At 52.6% G+C, this 15,995-nt stretch overlaps 6 protein-coding genes across 6 annotated transcripts; 4 read left to right on the top strand and 2 right to left on the bottom strand.

The window, feature by feature from the left end:
• Nucleotides 1–313: 313 nt before the first annotated feature.
• Nucleotides 314–1,828, bottom strand: AYO21_05746 (hypothetical protein; the record flags this gene model as incomplete). The annotated part of the gene is made up of 1 exon (XM_022655713.1): nt 314–1,828. The coding sequence occupies one exon, from the start codon at nt 1,826–1,828 to the stop codon at nt 314–316; it is 1,515 nt and encodes a 504-aa protein (XP_022512017.1).
• Nucleotides 1,829–3,059: 1,231 nt separating this feature from the next.
• On the top strand, nt 3,060–4,899 carry AYO21_05745 (hypothetical protein; the record flags this gene model as incomplete). The annotated part of the gene is made up of 4 exons (XM_022655712.1): nt 3,060–3,362; nt 3,435–3,733; nt 3,790–3,929; nt 3,998–4,899. 4 exons carry the CDS (start codon nt 3,060–3,062, stop codon nt 4,897–4,899), a joined length of 1,644 nt encoding a protein of 547 aa, XP_022512016.1.
• A 1,282-nt stretch (nt 4,900–6,181) lies between these two features.
• On the top strand, nt 6,182–7,321 carry AYO21_05744 (hypothetical protein; the record flags this gene model as incomplete). The annotated part of the gene is made up of 1 exon (XM_022655711.1): nt 6,182–7,321. One exon carries the CDS (start codon nt 6,182–6,184, stop codon nt 7,319–7,321), a length of 1,140 nt encoding a protein of 379 aa, XP_022512015.1.
• Nucleotides 7,322–8,135: 814 nt separating this feature from the next.
• Nucleotides 8,136–8,702, bottom strand: AYO21_05743 (hypothetical protein; the record flags this gene model as incomplete). Its single annotated transcript, XM_022655710.1, has 1 exon — nt 8,136–8,702. The coding sequence occupies one exon, from the start codon at nt 8,700–8,702 to the stop codon at nt 8,136–8,138; it is 567 nt and encodes a 188-aa protein (XP_022512014.1).
• Nucleotides 8,703–10,085: 1,383 nt separating this feature from the next.
• On the top strand, nt 10,086–11,155 carry AYO21_05742 (hypothetical protein; the record flags this gene model as incomplete). The annotated part of the gene is made up of 2 exons (XM_022655709.1): nt 10,086–10,603; nt 10,651–11,155. 2 exons carry the CDS (start codon nt 10,086–10,088, stop codon nt 11,153–11,155), a joined length of 1,023 nt encoding a protein of 340 aa, XP_022512013.1.
• A 1,017-nt stretch (nt 11,156–12,172) lies between these two features.
• On the top strand, nt 12,173–15,119 carry AYO21_05741 (hypothetical protein; the record flags this gene model as incomplete). The annotated part of the gene is made up of 2 exons (XM_022655708.1): nt 12,173–14,794; nt 14,841–15,119. The coding sequence occupies 2 exons, from the start codon at nt 12,173–12,175 to the stop codon at nt 15,117–15,119; spliced, it is 2,901 nt and encodes a 966-aa protein (XP_022512012.1).
• Nucleotides 15,120–15,995: the final 876 nt, after the last annotated feature.

The raw sequence follows: 15,995 nt of genomic DNA, 5'->3' as shown, positions 1-15,995 counted from the left end.
GCTTGGTAGGGCAGTGATAGTTCGTGTAAATACATTGTGCATACCTACTGTATGTAGTACATCGTGGGAGGCCGCATGTGCGCGCGTGTGGGAGGCTTGTACAGATCCACTTTGTGATTTCAGTTCATCAAGTTTCTGTAACAAAGTATTCAAATGATTCTCAGTCACATCGATATTTTTCTTCTTTCTAGATGGGACATTGTATGTGGCTCTTCTTTCGTTTCTGCCACTGCTACTGCTACTGCTACCCGAATGCTCTCCGCCGTATTATCCCAGTTGTGACTACGTGACAGCGCAACGTGTGACGGGCAATCTAGATAAACGGCGGTGCAATGCCGAATTTCTCGGTGCACAAGTACCGACAATCGACGCGGTCGGACCGCTGGCCCTGCAACTCGACGACGGCCGCCAGAAAACGCGCCATAAAGTCGCTCTGATATATCGGTTTCTGCACCCGCTGGAGCATCTGCACGGCCCAGTTGCCGCCCTCTTGGTCGGCCTCGAGCGCGTAGAAGAAGATGGGCCACATGAACCCCGGGTTCACGGCGGCGTGGTTGCGCGCGACGTTGTCGTCGACGATCCGCCGGACTTGGCGCAGCGCTTCCTGCGCCTCGGGTGTCGGCGTCAGCCATTGTCCGTGCGCGCGGCCGAGGTCGACAATCTCGATCTGATACGCAGCGTTGCACAGGTCGATCAGCGTCGATAGCTCGTCGAGGAGCGATTCGGGAACGAGAGCCTGGAGCTGGTCCCGGTTCAGCCGTAAAAGGCTCGGTGCCTGCTGCCGCAACAGGGCCAGTTGCTGTCGGATCTTCAGGGCCGTCTGGTCTACTTCGCTTTCGTCGGCCAGGGTGCCCCTCGAGCGGTGATGGCGGTTCAGACCGCAGATCGATGCCCCGATTTGCTGGGTCTGAATGTAGAATTCGAAAAGGGGAGATGCTAGCCCGTCATAGAGAATCGATGTTGGAGGAGGATCTCGGTCCAGAAATATCAGACTGGGTGTCAGAGTGGCGGCGTTGTACGAGAACAGATGGCTGACTTTTGCCGACATGAAGCCTCTCCCCCCGAGATGCAGCGCCTTGACGTGTAGTAGCTTCAGCCATGTCTCGATGCGGCATACCACGGGCGGCCACGGCCGCTGCTGGATCCAACGCTCCAGCTTGATCACAAAGGGACCTTCGGATTTCATCATGGTCGGCACAGTGTCTTGCTGAGAGACTACCTCAAAACAAGCCAACAGCGCCATCACGATAAAGGTGAACTCGAGGTCGGGCTCTTGGAACCGCAGCATTTTGGCGTGGTCGGCTTTGGCGGCGTAGTATAGAGAGATGGCATTGGACGTCTCTTGGCCGAGTTCTTCGGCTTCGTAGAGTGCCTCGACAGCTGATATCGCAGAGGCTATGACCGGACTGCGAGCGCTCAGCATGACCATGTAGCGCTTGATGCGTGCCCAGTTTTCTCCGTCAAATGTCGAGATGAATGGAAACTCTACCTTTTCGACAAAGTACGGAAATCGAGCGACAGATGGCAGCATGGTCGTCGCGGGCTCCTCTGTAATGGGGTTCGGAGGAAGGTCCGTGTACGCATCGCCGAGCCCCGACATGGGCGACCCCACAGCAAGCCTAGGTGCGAGCAAAGGGTCTAGGTTGGGATCGGTAGCAGGAAAACCGACGGCGCCCTGGTCTGGTCGTATTACTCCCGAGGTGAGATCGAATGTAGATTGCGACCACGCTTCGTAGGTGACGAACGGTGAGAGTGGGAAGTCGTCCAGTGCTGGAAGGACATCTTGGGCTGTGGCCGTGGCTGTTAGAGGGAGAATCCCTTGGTCCATGCTCGTCCGAACCCTCCTGGGACTGCGCTCTAGAAGGGCGTCTACGTCTGGGTAGACGCAAACCCGATTAAGTCTACTGCACTAAGAGAGGTCAGTCAAAGGAGTCCCACGTATGAATGACGTGCATACACAGGTTACTCGTACATTCAGGCAGTTGGGCTTCTCCTCGCTGCATTTCACCTTTCTTCCGCGACAAGTGAGACATCCTGTAGGACTTTGGGATTAGCTATTTGCTTTTGAGGCGTAGAACTCAAGAACCATAACACACCGCTCTTAGTGCGTGATTTAGGGAGTCTAGATTGTCCACTCCGACTGTACGAGAAGGTAGAAGTTGTGGAGGGCATTTGGCACGCTTCGAAATTAAAGCTTAGCTTGGGCAGTCGTCGGTCTCCTTGGTCTGAAGCGAAAGGCACGAGTAGTGATATTGAGGAGGGTGAGCAGCAAGAGGGAAGGCTGAAGAGGCTGGATCCCCGATGATGCCAAGAAAGAAGACGCGGGGTAAAGTAGAGCAGCATCACACCATTCCAAATTTAGGTCATTTCACTTGCCACTTTTGGGCACAAGGCTGAGGTACAAGGCTGGTCGGAGCATCGGTCATAAAGTGGTACGCACGCAATGATCGATAGTAATGACGAATGTTACCAACTCAAGCTCTCTCGAGAGGAGGAAAGAAACTAAGTTCAACGTTCGCAGTGAGTTAACCGCAGGGCTGAGGATCCGACAAACACGACGGACCTTGCGTTAGATCAAAGGCTTATCGCGCAGATGCTTTGCGCCGTGGCATGTCGTTTGCTTGGAAGCGGCTATAACGGCTTCTGAACTTGACAGAATCAATTACCACGCCGAGATTTGGGAAACACTTTCTGTTTGGCCTCCCATGACGTGAAGAGTAATTGGTGGATCGACCAGGTAGGCTCTACCAACAGTGGAAGTCGTACCCAGTATCGGAGTGAGTCGGTGTATCGTGTAATAGTAATACGTTGGACGGAGTACTAAACACCTTCCTGTGAGCCCCATGCAACAAACGTTACATTTCTCTTCATTGCTTAGTCACTCACAGCTTCACCCTGGGTGCCTTGTCGCTAGGGCGCTGGCCGTCCAATGGCACCCCCAGTCGGAGGTAGTGACTCACCCAACATCGAGTTTGGTGTACTCGTATGTAGTAATTATCACAGACACATCTCTCAGCTCCGGTCCAAGCTGTTTGTCTTCTGTCACCAGCTGGAGGACGATGGCCAGCGAGAGAACCACCAACGATGGCGAAGGTCTCGAGCTTCAACAACCAACAACCTCGGGAGACGAGGGGACACCTCGAGAGCAGCTGCGGGATCATGACTATCCCACTGGACTGCGGTTTATCCTTTTGACCATTGGACTAGTATTGACGATTTTTCTGTCGGCCCTAGACACCTCCATCATCTCGACCGCCATACCAAAGATCACGGATCAATTCGGCACGGTCAAGGACGTGGGCTGGTACGGGTCGGCGTATACCATCTCTAACGCTGCGTTTCAATCAACGTGGGGAAAGGCTGTAAGTCGACCGTCCAGAGGAACATATATTACGCCGTGATCATGATGGCTGATTGTTGCGAGTGGCAAACAGTATAAATACTTCTCGTTCAAATGGACCTTCCTGCTCACAGTCTCCATCTTCGAGCTAGGCAACGTGATTTGTGCAGTGTCTCCCAGCAGCTCAGTCTTGATCTTGGGAAGAGTCATTGCTGGGATGGGTGGTGGAGGAGCCATGACGGGAGCCTTCATCATCATCGCCTTCAGTGCAAAACCACAATACAGGGCCGCGTATATGGGGGTCCTGGGCTTGACGTTCGGCTGTGCCAGTGTGGTTGGGCCTCTCTTGGGAGGCATCCTCACCGACGGACCCGGCTGGAGATGGTGCTTCTGGTGAGTATTGCGGTTTACGCGGTTTCCCGAGCTATAAAGATTGATGTCTTTTCCAGGATAAGTTTACCCGTTGGAGCCCTGGCGGCGACTACTACAGCTCTCACCGTCAAAGTGCCGTCGGTGCCTGAGTCCATACAGGTCTCGTTAAGAGAGAAGCTGATCTCGTTAGATCTAGCCGGCAGTCTACTTGTCTTGGGTAAGTTGCCTTCTTTGCCAGAACCGAAGTTACTTGAGGAGCTCGGCTAATGCAGGAGTCGTCAATAGGCTCTATGGCTTGCCTGGTGCTCGCACTGGAGAAAGGGGGAGTCTCATCCCCGTGGAGCAACTGGCACGTCGTCACCAGCCTGGTAGGCTTCGTGGCGCTGCTTATCGTTTTCAGCATCAACGAGTGGTGGATGGGCAGTCGCGCCATGATCCAGGCACATTTACTGAAGAAACGATCTATTGCGGTCAGCCTGGTGTTTCAAATTTTTATTGCCGGCCTGTTTTTCCCACTATCTTTTGCGCTGCCGATCCAGTTCCAGTCAGTCGGAAATGCATCGGCGTCAGAAAGTGGGATCCGGCTGATACCTTTGATCCTCGCCGTTTCCGTGTTTACCATGATCGCCAACGGGCTGCTGACCTTTTGGCGGCACTTCACGCCTTTCCTCGTGATAGGCGCCATGGCAGGTACGCTAGGGGTGATCATGGTTCACACTCTGGACGCCAGCGCCAGTCTCGGGTCGTGGATAGGCTTTGAGATCTTGACAGGCATGGGTGTGGGTCTTGCTCTCCAGGTGCCAATGATCGCGAATCAGGCGGCGGTAGGGATCGAGGATATGGCCGCCGTGACCTCGTTGACGCTCTTCTGCGAAAACGTGGGGACCTCCATCTTCATCGCAGCCACTGAAGCCGCCTTCACCAACGGGTTGGTCTCGGCTCTAGGGCACAATGTCCCCCAATTGAATCCTGAGATTGTGGTCAATACGGGAGCGACCGAAATCCGGCAGCTGTTTGGCAAGAAGCAAATCCAGGGGATTCTGCGGTCGTACCTAAAAGGCTGCCAGGCCAGCCACCTGGTGCCCATGGCGTGTGGATCAGCTGCCACTCTGGTGTCGATGATTGTTGCAGTGCCGTCGGTGAGTCAGTCATGGGAGAAGTGGAAGCACAAAGCGCATTCTCGGTAAAGAGCCTAGGCGTAGCTCACGGTCACAGTCGCTCGCTAGCTTTGTAGGAACAGACAAGTACGAGGTAGTTTGTCTTGAGTGTGTAAGTTGTGGGTTGTGATTGGGGCAAGACGGAAGTGGCACAGAAGCGGTGTGCGAGCAAAGACTGCGACACCCGTAACCACCTGCAACCACCGCCAACCCCATTACCAAATTCCATCGCCAATCTGCGCCAGTCTACCAGCTTGGCTCCAGTCGTTGTCAATCTATTGCCTGTCTCTGCCATGCCCGCCAATAATCCATCTGTGATCCGTCTGCAAGAAGAGGGACAATACAGACATTACCTTGAGGGGGTTAGGTCATCCGACTACACCACACCACACCGCCGACCTCTACGCACGCATTCCGCCTTTCTCATCCTCCATCACATGGATTTCTGTTGAGACCCTAGGCTTCTTTGGTCTGGTTTTGCCTTGCCAAAGGCAAAATGGCGACATACCGAGATACACTACCGTTCTGCTTGTCGGGGATCTCTCTGGCCGACGCCTTTCAAGATTCCCACTTTGCGTCTCCGTTTCCATGCATCATCAACCGCCCACAAGCGCCCACTTAGTGATTCCTCTTGGACATGTCCACGTCCTGTCGTCCACTCTCCAGAGGCCCAGAGCGAAATACCGCGACCCCTAGGACGTGGCGGCAAAATTCCCCCTCTCTCCATCGCCATCGAGGCTTAGACTCGCACAAGCGTCCCGCCGCGACCAAACGGACCTTCTACTCCGTCTCTAGAGGCAATCTGCGCTTCCCAAACAGGTGAATCCGACCCTGGCATGGCCAGCTTTTTGCTGCAGGTTTGGGCTGGTGACCGATGACCTCCTGGTGCATCGACCCTCTTCAGAAAATCTGCGACTTCTAAATTAAATTTATTGTATTGATTTCTCGGTCTGTTCGTTACCCTGCATCTGTTCTCCTTCTGTGTTTCAAACATGGTAGAATGCCCACAGGGTGATTTCGCGGAGACTGCACGAGGTATGGATATAAAGAATTCTTTATGACAACGCCGAGCTGGTCCTCGCCATCAATGCCTGCTTCACCTATTCAATCTCCCGCGCTCTGGTGACAGCAAGAGACTGCACCCACGCCACTTCTCCTTTATTCTGCAGGCCCAAACGATCCAGAAGCCTTCGTTGGGTCACGTATGCCACAGTTTGGGGACGCCAGGCCCTCTGAGAGACTATTACTCCAGCTTCACCACAGTGCATTTCCACGCCCGAGACTTATGAATGACATGACGACGATACGAATAATGAGCATACGGTACGACATGACGGCCACTTGTGACGACACTGCCGAGGTGTCTGATACCGAGTCCTTCCACTCGGCCATTTCAAATGTCACCAAGAAAAGCTCCAAGCGTTGGAGCTCGCCTGCCCAGAAGGCCGCAATAACGGCAGATTGCCTGATCCATCATCAAACAGTGCTGAAGAGACCGCGATCGCGGACGGTTTGCTCTCAGTCATCGGCCTCGTCCAAAGCATCCCATCCTCAACACAGTCCTCGACACTCGCGGCACAACTCCGTATCCATCCCCTCCCGACAAAGCAGTCTTGCGAGGAAACGGCGTCGATCGCGTCAGGATTCCATAGCGTTGCATCGCCAGAGCTGCCAGATTTTCTCCTCCCTGGACGGAGTTTTGGCCTTGAGCAGGGACATCACACCACTGCCCAGCGCGTCGACCTCGCGGACAACAACCCGACATGCATCCATAATCCCCGAGAACACCCTGGACCAGGAGAGTATCCGGCGCATGTGTGAGAAGATCAACACCAGATTAACGGCTGTTGAGCATCAACAACATGTTCAGTCAGACCAATATCCCGACACTTATGGCTTCTCGTACGCTCTCCCAGCCAGCGTCAACGATCGCTCTCCGACCCTGCACTCGGATGTTATGCCACGGCTGTCCAAAATCAACACCAGATACGCCGAGTCGGCAACTGTCTCTCCCGTTGCAAGCCCGGGAAGACCAACCTTGAACACCGTGATATCTTGGACCTCGAATGCAACGCGGCGCGTCGAGTACGAGAAAATCGACCGCGCACACAGCGGTGTCAGGGGTTTCCTCCGCAGAGTCATTCCCCGGTGTTTCCGACCCAAGCATGGACGGAGAGCCTTTTTCACAGGTGAATGTGACGGAGACAGCGTGAGAAGGTTTCGACTGGACGTCAGTGATGATGAAAGTGACGCGGAGCATCACGAGGGAGACGACATTCGCAAGGTTTCCGAAAGTACTACGTTTGAAGTTGAGAAGGGCAGTCCAAGCGTGAAAGTCGAAGTGGGAGCAGAAAAGGAAGACACCCACAGTCACAAAACTGTCGCCAGGGGTGCCAAAGACGGAGGAGAGCACAAGGATAAAGCTCGAAAATGGTCGTGCTTCGACTTATAACAACACTAGCAGCCGCTTAGGCTTTTGACCTAGGGTGAGACGGGAGCCTCCGGTCGGTCTAGCTGCATCAAACACTTGCGGCAGTCGCATATTGTGTTCTTCGGTACGACGATTCCATCGACATGAATTTTCTTTCGATTCTTATGTGCCCGGCAGAGTCAACTTGTCCGTTTATATGATACCATGAAATGCGCTCCTTTCTTTTTGAGGATGGCCTGAAGATACCCGTCATGATCAGACTAATCCTGGAGGAATTTCTGGGGTTGTTCGAAATTGTACATAGGAAGCCAGATCAGACAATGAGCTGTAGAACCCTGGTAACGAGACCATGCGTCTCTGGTAATTTCTTGTTCCCGTCCCTTATAAAAAGGTCGATTCGGCTTCCCTTCCATCGTGTGAGACCTCGAGTAGCATGATGGTCCAGTGCTTGCTGCTGAGCGTCTAAGTCAAGTGGAGGCGCAGGAGGCCCATCTGGGTCGCAGTCTGAGCCCTATGTGTGTGATAATGGAGCCTGCATATCGTCTCCATGATCGGTGTCTGCGCTTATTGCAGGCTTCTTGCTTGCACAAATCCAGGCTGAAGGCTGAGCATAGCATAAGGAATCAAGATACTCGGCCGGGGCTGTGGAGGGTGATGAGTCGTGCTCATGCATCTGTGCAACCTGCACCCTACAAATTCGTTGGGGTCTTGATCGGCATGCACTTCCTTCGAATCCCAAGCAGCAAAAAAGGTGCACGGTTCCGAGTGTGTCGGCAGAGATTGCAGCTTGATTGTATGGCTCAAATGAGCCTGAGGGTCCCATCTCTTCATCACCTCACAGCAAGTCAAAGTCATCCAGTTTTTCCCTGTACTCCAAAACCTGCCTCTTGACTTTACTTCCATCAACCCAGGTCACAAAGTCCTCCATGCCCCTGGAGACGAGGAACGCCGGGTCGGTAACCACTTCAGTGCCCACTCTTACATGGCCCTGTTCAACAAACTTGTGTGCCGTGGCGACATGTTCCACCATGCCGATGCGGACCATCACTATGCCCAGGCGGCGACGACAGAATGCGCTGACCGTCACGTCCTTTTCCACCGACGACAGCCCGGCGCCTTGGCTGCGGTTCTGCTTCAGGATCCCGATCTGGTGCAGTTTTTCAAGCATGACACTCTCCATTTCCACGCGGTACGGATCCGCGGGGTCGAGATTCGACAGCAAGTGCGCGAGCTGTCTCAGGCGACCGCACAGGGCATTGTATTTGGAGTAGTCGAGCGGGTGGGTGAGATGATATCGGCGCCGGATAGCGGCTTCACGGTGCGAGGGACCGTCGGATTTGTAGGTGAGGAGGTCGACTTTGCGGAGGAGCCGCTGCTCGTGGTGCTTGAGTTTACGGACCATGATTCTGGAGTAGGAAAAACCTGATGGGGGAGTGACGGTGAGTGTCTAAAGTGGTAGGGAACATTGTCCAAAAAAAATAATTTGTTTTGGAGAAGCAGCGGGGATTGGGCGGCCGCTTTAAGGCACTCACAGCCTCACACAATGCGACGAGGCTGTGGTCCATGGGGAGGCGTATGCCGACAACAGCTTCGTTGTAGAGCATACTACCTTGGTATTGGCTTGTGTCAACGATCAAAGAGCTTTCTTGTCAAATATGCAGCCACTGCCCTGATGATTTACAGCATGGTCCTATAAGCATGGTTGGCTTTGGAGCAGCGAATACTACCCATCGCAAGCTGCACTTACCGTGTACCTGTAGCCTTGTGTCTGGACTTCTACAATTAGGATTTTCTGTTCGAGAGCGACGAGCCGTCGAAAGGTTCAAAAAACAGGCTGTCCGTTCTTTACAGACCTCTGGAATCCTCTGCACTATCTAGGTGACCGCCCTAAGAGTCCCACATCTGGAACTTTAATAGATCGATGACAGTAGACTTTCCGCGAGATGAGTTTTGTAGAGATACGACACGGTGGAGACGATAGGTAGGCGACTGATCGACCTGTCTTTGGGACAAATCTGGGTGTTGATGAGATGATATTCTGATCAAGCGTTCACGACAATCTCACGGATCTTTCAGTTTTCGTGTCTTGTTGTGATGACAAGGGCGAGTGATTCCAAGTTGGTGATGGACTGACCAGCCACGAAAACTCGCACGGTGTCTGAGGTTCTGTGTCCACCAGACATTCGACTGGGCAGAGAGCCAGGACGGTGGGATTCATGCATCCGTACCCCGAGAATTTGTCCGATCTGATTGATCATGCCTTTCTACTGAATGGCATATCTATCAGTAGCCTATCCAGCTCCATCTTAAAGCCGAGGATATACGCTGACTTGTGGAATTTCTACACGAGAACGAAGGATGGCATTTGCCGTACGTTTGCCGCATGTCGCCTCGCTACGACCCAGGCACACAACTCCTATGGTTTCACCTTGTCTCATTTCCACCCCTTCTGGAGTCGAGTGCTCAGCTTTCAACGTGTAAAATTGGATGCCTGATGTTCCAGGTCCCGCATCGAACATCGAGCCAAAGAGGAGGGGGTGCGGAGTATCTGTCCGGGACATGGATCGTGCTGTGGGATCGTTGCGAGTTTATACCCTCGCTGACCAATTCATGGACAGAGGGGAAAAACTCTCCCGGACTTAAATTCTTCCTTCTCATTAAGAAGGGCCAGGCATCTCGTACATTAACTCAACACTCCTCAATAGAGTCTGAACAAACACTGTAACTACTTGTTGTGTGCGAAATCTCTAATCCATTGTGGAACCGCCAATCAAAACTCGCTACCATGAAGGCTATTGTGATGGATGGTGAGCCTGGAAAGGCGTCTTTCGTCACCGACCGGCCTCACCCAAAGCACAGGCCAGGATACGTCCATGTCGATGTCAAAGCGGTTGCGTTGAACCCTACCGACTGGAAACATATTGACTACATGAACGAGAAAGGTCTCCTAGTGGGCTGCGACTATTCTGGAGTGGTTGCAGAGACAGGAATCGGCTACTCAAAACAGTGGAAAGTCGGTGATCGAATCTGTGGCTTCGCGCACGGAGGCAATGAGTTGCAGCCTGAAGATGGCGCATTCGCCGAGCGCATCGCAGTCAAGGCTGATGTGCAGATCCGCGTTCCGGACAACATGTCGTTTGAAGAGGCCGCGACATTGGGCGTGGCTGTTATTACCTGTGGGCAGGGACTCTTCCAACAGATGGGCTTGGAATTACCCTCGCAGCCTTCTACCAAAGGCGAGTTCATCCTGATCTACGGAGGCAGCTCCGCGACCGGCTCCATTGGGATCCAATTTGCAAAGCTGTAAGTGCGAAATGCCATTGTGGGACTGGCTGGTGCTGACCTGATAGGGCTGGATATAAACCCATTACTACATGCTCTCCACGTAACTTTGATCTGGTCAAATCGTTGGGAGCAGTCGCCGCCTTTGACTACAATGATCCAGAGTGTGCGACCAAGATCAAGGAATATACCAAGAATGATCTCAAGTATATCTGGGATACCATCTCCCTGCCCCAAACAGCCAAGCTCTGTTCAGAGGTGATTTCATCTGGAGGGAATTATGGCGCGATTTTGAATGTCGAATTCCCCCGGACAGATGTTAAGACCACCTTCAATTTGGGATACACTGCGACCGGAGAACCCGTGAAGAAACGCTTTTTCGAGAGCCAAGACAACACCAAGGACTTCGAGTTTATGAAAAAGTGGATTGAAGAGGTCGAACCCATTTTGGAGCAGGGACGCCTGAAGGTTCATCCTCCCAAGGTGGGTAAGGGCCTCGAGCACGTCTTGGAAGGATGTGATTTGTTGAGACACGACAAAGTGAGTGGGCAAAAGTTGGTGTATGTCTTGTGAGGACGGGGAAGGAGATTCTTGTCGTCGGGTCAGGCTGAATGATTTTCCTGGTCGTCGTCGTCATCGCTAGCCTTGTCCGATGAAGGGGCCGAGGAGAGGGGTTGTATTTCCACACAATACCGAGTAATGATTTACAACAAAGTCAGCCTTGCTAGCGTCAAAAGCGCGAGGGAGGGTAATCCAATCTGAGGTCAACATGAGGGCGAATACCTTTTCCTGATTTCCACTGAACTGGGTGGGAGATTGATAGTCGCACTGCCTCGCTCGCAACTGGACGCGTGTTGGGATGATCTGTGCCTCGTACTCGGTAAATGTTGGCTGTGGTGTTGTGGTGCTTGCAGGTGTGGAGGAGATTGGGAATTGTCCCTGTCATTTAACGGTCAAACCAACGCAGAGTTGTCAGGATTTATGTCATTTGAATCTGTGCCTCCAGACGCCCTGGGCGGTGGTGCCGCCCCTAAACTCATAGACATCTTACCCGTAGCTGTCACTTTGACCACTGCGCGCACCCACTTGACACCCCCCAAGAGGCCCCGCCACCCCCTACGCCGTGCCTGCTCAAGTACCTGGCTTGTTTGTTATTGGGCACTCTAGCCTCGCCCTGCCAAGTTTGGGCTGCGGCCATCTTCCTTCCGCCCCATGACGCAGTCATCCTGCACCTGCTTTCACGCCCATGATGCCGCCATCTGCGGCCATGTTTGAAGCTTGCTGCTGAGCCATGACAGCAACCGTGGCTGTGACGCTGGATTCGCGTTCCAGTGACTCTGTTCTTGTAGTCATTGATCAATCTGAACCATTATCGTCAGGGCACGAGGAGATCGTCGCTTGACCAAGTCCTACTCATACCCATCACATGGCTGCGCATTTATCACTTTATCCCAGGGCCACGTAAACAGTTCCTGCTGGCAATTTCTTAACTTTTCCATGTGCTCAAAAGGTTCTTCTACTGTGCCCCGGAGATGAGTGCTTAACCTCCTTTCCCTCCTTCCCTTTGCTCTTGTTGGCCATCTGTCAAACATGTCTACCCACGATGTTGTCGCAAACGTGCAAGAGAAATCTGCGGACAAACCTGCGGTCGTCTCCGAGTCCAATGGCGATATCAAAGTCCCCAAGATCAGTGTCGATGCTCCGGCCTCACCAGGCGACTCGACACCGCCGGCGGGACAACTCTTGACGGGCAAACAAGAGCACTATCTTAAACGAGAACTCATCTCCCGCCAGGTCTCGGAAGAGATCACCGAATTGAGCAGTCCGACAGCCCTTCAACGCTTTGGTGCTCCTTTCCGTTCACAATATGGCGAAGTCTCCCCCATGGACTCTGAGTTGCCAATCCTGCGGTATATCTTTGTCAATCACGTCCGCAATTTCCCCTTCCTCGACCAGGCGAAAGAGAAGGAATTTTGGCAGGACAAGTTGCAGACGTTCCTTGAGTCCTTTGCCAGCAAATACATCTCTTCATCGGAAGACAGGCTGGAAGAAACCAAAAGGAGGAAGTTGGCAAGGAAGTCCGAAAAGTTGGTGGAGCTGATGATGGTTTCTGGTGTACCCACGGCCTCTGGTTATGAAGAGAGAATACGTTTCGCCGAGATGGAAGTTGTGGAGCGTGGCGCGAATGAACAAGGCCTGGTTGTGAATATTCCAGAAGGAAACTACATCAACAATTGGGATATCAATGTGGCTGGTGTGAGGATCACCTCAGTCAAGCGAACCGTTCGCTATCATCAGCACGCCGAGTTCCTGATACGAGTCAAAAGACCCGACCAGCCAGAAATATACATCGGAAGACGGTACGGTGATTTCGTAAAGCTTCACAAAAGGCTTCGGACTGAGATGCCGGGTAAGATTCTCCCACCTTTACCAAGGAAGAACAAATCCTCTACGTTCACGTCTGTTTTGCCGTCAGGTGATGACGATACTTCATCGGTGTCTTCTGTCTCTACTGGAGTCAGTGTAGAGGATTCTGGGAGGAATCTTCTCGTTCACCGACGTTTGAAGTCATCCAACTCCTTGAGTCCTAATCTCGGGTCCGGCTCACCCAAGTCATCAGCAACCCCGAGGAGTCTCTCCAGAGAAAGAGGAACCAGCCCAAGCCCGCAGACTGTTCGCCTACATCGAGAAGATCAAAGAGTCTCACTGCGAGCTTTCTTGAGGACTCTCTTGCAAAACCCCAATATTGCACAGTCGAAATCAATGACTGATTTCCTGACTCTTCAACCTATCAGTCTCAACGAAGAGGAACTAGAAGACATCGAACGACGAAAAGAGATGGACGCAAGGCGGTTGGAAGAGCAGAGGAAGTTCTACGATATCGCCAGGAAACGAGCGGCAGAGCTTGACACCTACATGGAGAAATTCCGAAGAAATATCGTCGAGGCTAATGGCTTGACCAAACTATTCGCTGAGATACGAAGCAAAGACAAGCTTGCAGATTTAAGCCCCGAGTATCAAAAATTCGCAGAATGGCTCAGGATAGAAGTGGCAGCCACCATCTACCATCTATTCCTGGCAGAAGATAACTCCCCCGAGTTGTTTGCCCAGGCGAAACGAATACATTCTCTGGTGCCGTATACGGTACTGAAGAACGTGATTCGAATAGCAAACCCTGCAGCAGTCATGTCTGGTGTCCTGGATCTCTTTCTGGCACAACCCTTCGGCGCAAGATCACTATTACAACGAATTTTTGCCCAGACCCTGGCAGATGGAATCCGACAGTTCCAGAGATCTATCGATGGTGTCGCCGGACAAGTGGGAGACCCAGTCTTGGTCAACAAAATCAAAGCATTCGTCGACAGTCCCGAAGAAACCAAGAACCTCCTCCGAGCAGAGGCGGAGACAGAACAAATTGACCTTGTCGTGGCGATTCTCAGGTCAGAACAATTCGAACCTGAACTTACGCCGCCACAGATTCAACGGGTCTACAACGCATGGGTAGCGTGGAACAGTGCAGTGGAAAACGAAGACGAAGAACTTAAACAAGGGGCTGAAATGTTCTCACACCTCAAGCAGCTTCTCAAGTTAATGACTCGGCAACGTGACAAGGCCATGATGGCAGCTATGATCGAGGAGCCTAATACTCTCCAGCTGTTCCGTGATCTATTCACCATATTCTACGAACCTTTAATCCGGGTGTACAAATCTGCAAATGTTTACAACTCCATCACGGACTTTGCGCGCTTCGCCGACGACGCCATCAAAACGGTCGAAATCGCACAGAGGCAAGACGTGTCAGCCGACCCAAATCAGACTGTTCAGTCCTTCATCGATCTTTGTGCTAGACACGAAGATAACTTGTATAAATTCATCCACGAAGTTCATACTCATGATAACGGCCTCTTTACCGCCTTGATGGGCTGGATTGAGGGCATCCTCGAGTTCCTCCGGAAAGGCCCCAGGAGCGGCGGGAAACTGGATATGAATGCGATCTTGCAAGGGGCGCTAGACATGGGGGCGGTGGACAGGGAGATCATAATCACAGAGGTCGATGAGTTGATCAAGTGGCAGGAGGCGCGAAAGAAATGGCATAGCGATAAGACGAGGCAGAAAATGGCCGCCGAGGGAACAGGGTCTGCCAATTCTTCAGAAGCAGCCACGGGGATGCCGGGGGCCAACTTCCGGAGTAGCGATTTCGGATTGCATGAGGTGAGTTTCTCTTCCATTCCTGACTTGGTTGCCGCCTCTTCAAAAGGTTGCCGCCTCTGATACTGGATTTATGCTGACGATTTTGGTAACGTTGCAGGGCGATCTAATGGACCTCAGCATTTCCGACGAAGAGGATGACCTTGACTCTGAAGAAGAAGATGCAGAAGACGATCTCGACCCTCTCTCGGCTGAACGTCGTCGCCGTAGAAAGGCACAAGACAGGCTGAGAAGGAGCGCCGGCGAGCCTGTCAAGCCGGAGGTCAGCGAGGTGCTGAAGCTACGCGAGTCATTTGTGGCAATGCTGAGAGCTGTTCTGAGTGATTAAATGGGCGACAATGGGCCGACCATCAAGTCAGAGGTGACTAGCATGGTTGGTCGTGGTCTGCATTGAATGGACCGGTCTTAAAGGCAAGCATAGAATACCCCTGGAAGCCTGCTACGCCGGGCATATGCGGAACGATCATGAACGCGTGGATCGTGGTACACGTTACATATATCTGCATTCTGTCTTTGAACATCCTCCTGCTGTCCCCGTAAAGAGCCTAGTCACATTGTAAGAAGCACAGAGGAGGTGTCGATAGTTTGCTACCCAACAAATGAGACGACGACTGTCCCGAGTCGTGGGATCAGTTTTAGAAATCTAAGCTTCAAGCTCTAAGTCGGGGGAGAACAGAGACCATGAGACCAGCTAGCTTATCGGCGTATACTGCCTATCAAACATGTGTACAAGCACTTGTACTCTCGTCAAAGAGCCGGTCTATTCATCTTCCGCTGCCGGATATGTACCTGAGGCACGGGAGAGGGAGAAGCAAAGATCGAGATGAAGATCGACAATGGATGGCAATGACCGAGTGAAAATGGTACTGGAACAGGAAAGCGGCACGGGGCGTGTGTGATGTGGTCGATCATGTGTGGGAGGAGACTCACCAGCCGATCCAAAGAGACAGCCAATTGATCAAGAACAACATGACGAACGACGAGAACCTTGGTCGCACCCACGGCGCACAAGTGTAATGCCCATGTGTGAGCTCGTGGACTTATTCGTCACTGAGGGCAAGAAGAATTCGGCTGGCTTGCCAGGCTGTCTGCCGCGTGACGATTCCAAGGATACGAAGACCCTTGCGCAGTATCACCTTGACCTCACGGCTGTTCATTCATAGACGCCACTTCCTCTCGACTTGTCCTATCAGGCAGGGCTGGT

The sequence above is a fragment of the Fonsecaea monophora genome (assembly GCF_001642475.1).
Source record: "Fonsecaea monophora strain CBS 269.37 chromosome Unknown Scaff37, whole genome shotgun sequence".
Classification (NCBI taxonomy): Eukaryota; Fungi; Ascomycota; class Eurotiomycetes; order Chaetothyriales; family Herpotrichiellaceae; genus Fonsecaea; species Fonsecaea monophora.
This window is presented reverse-complemented; position numbering and strand designations above follow the sequence as displayed.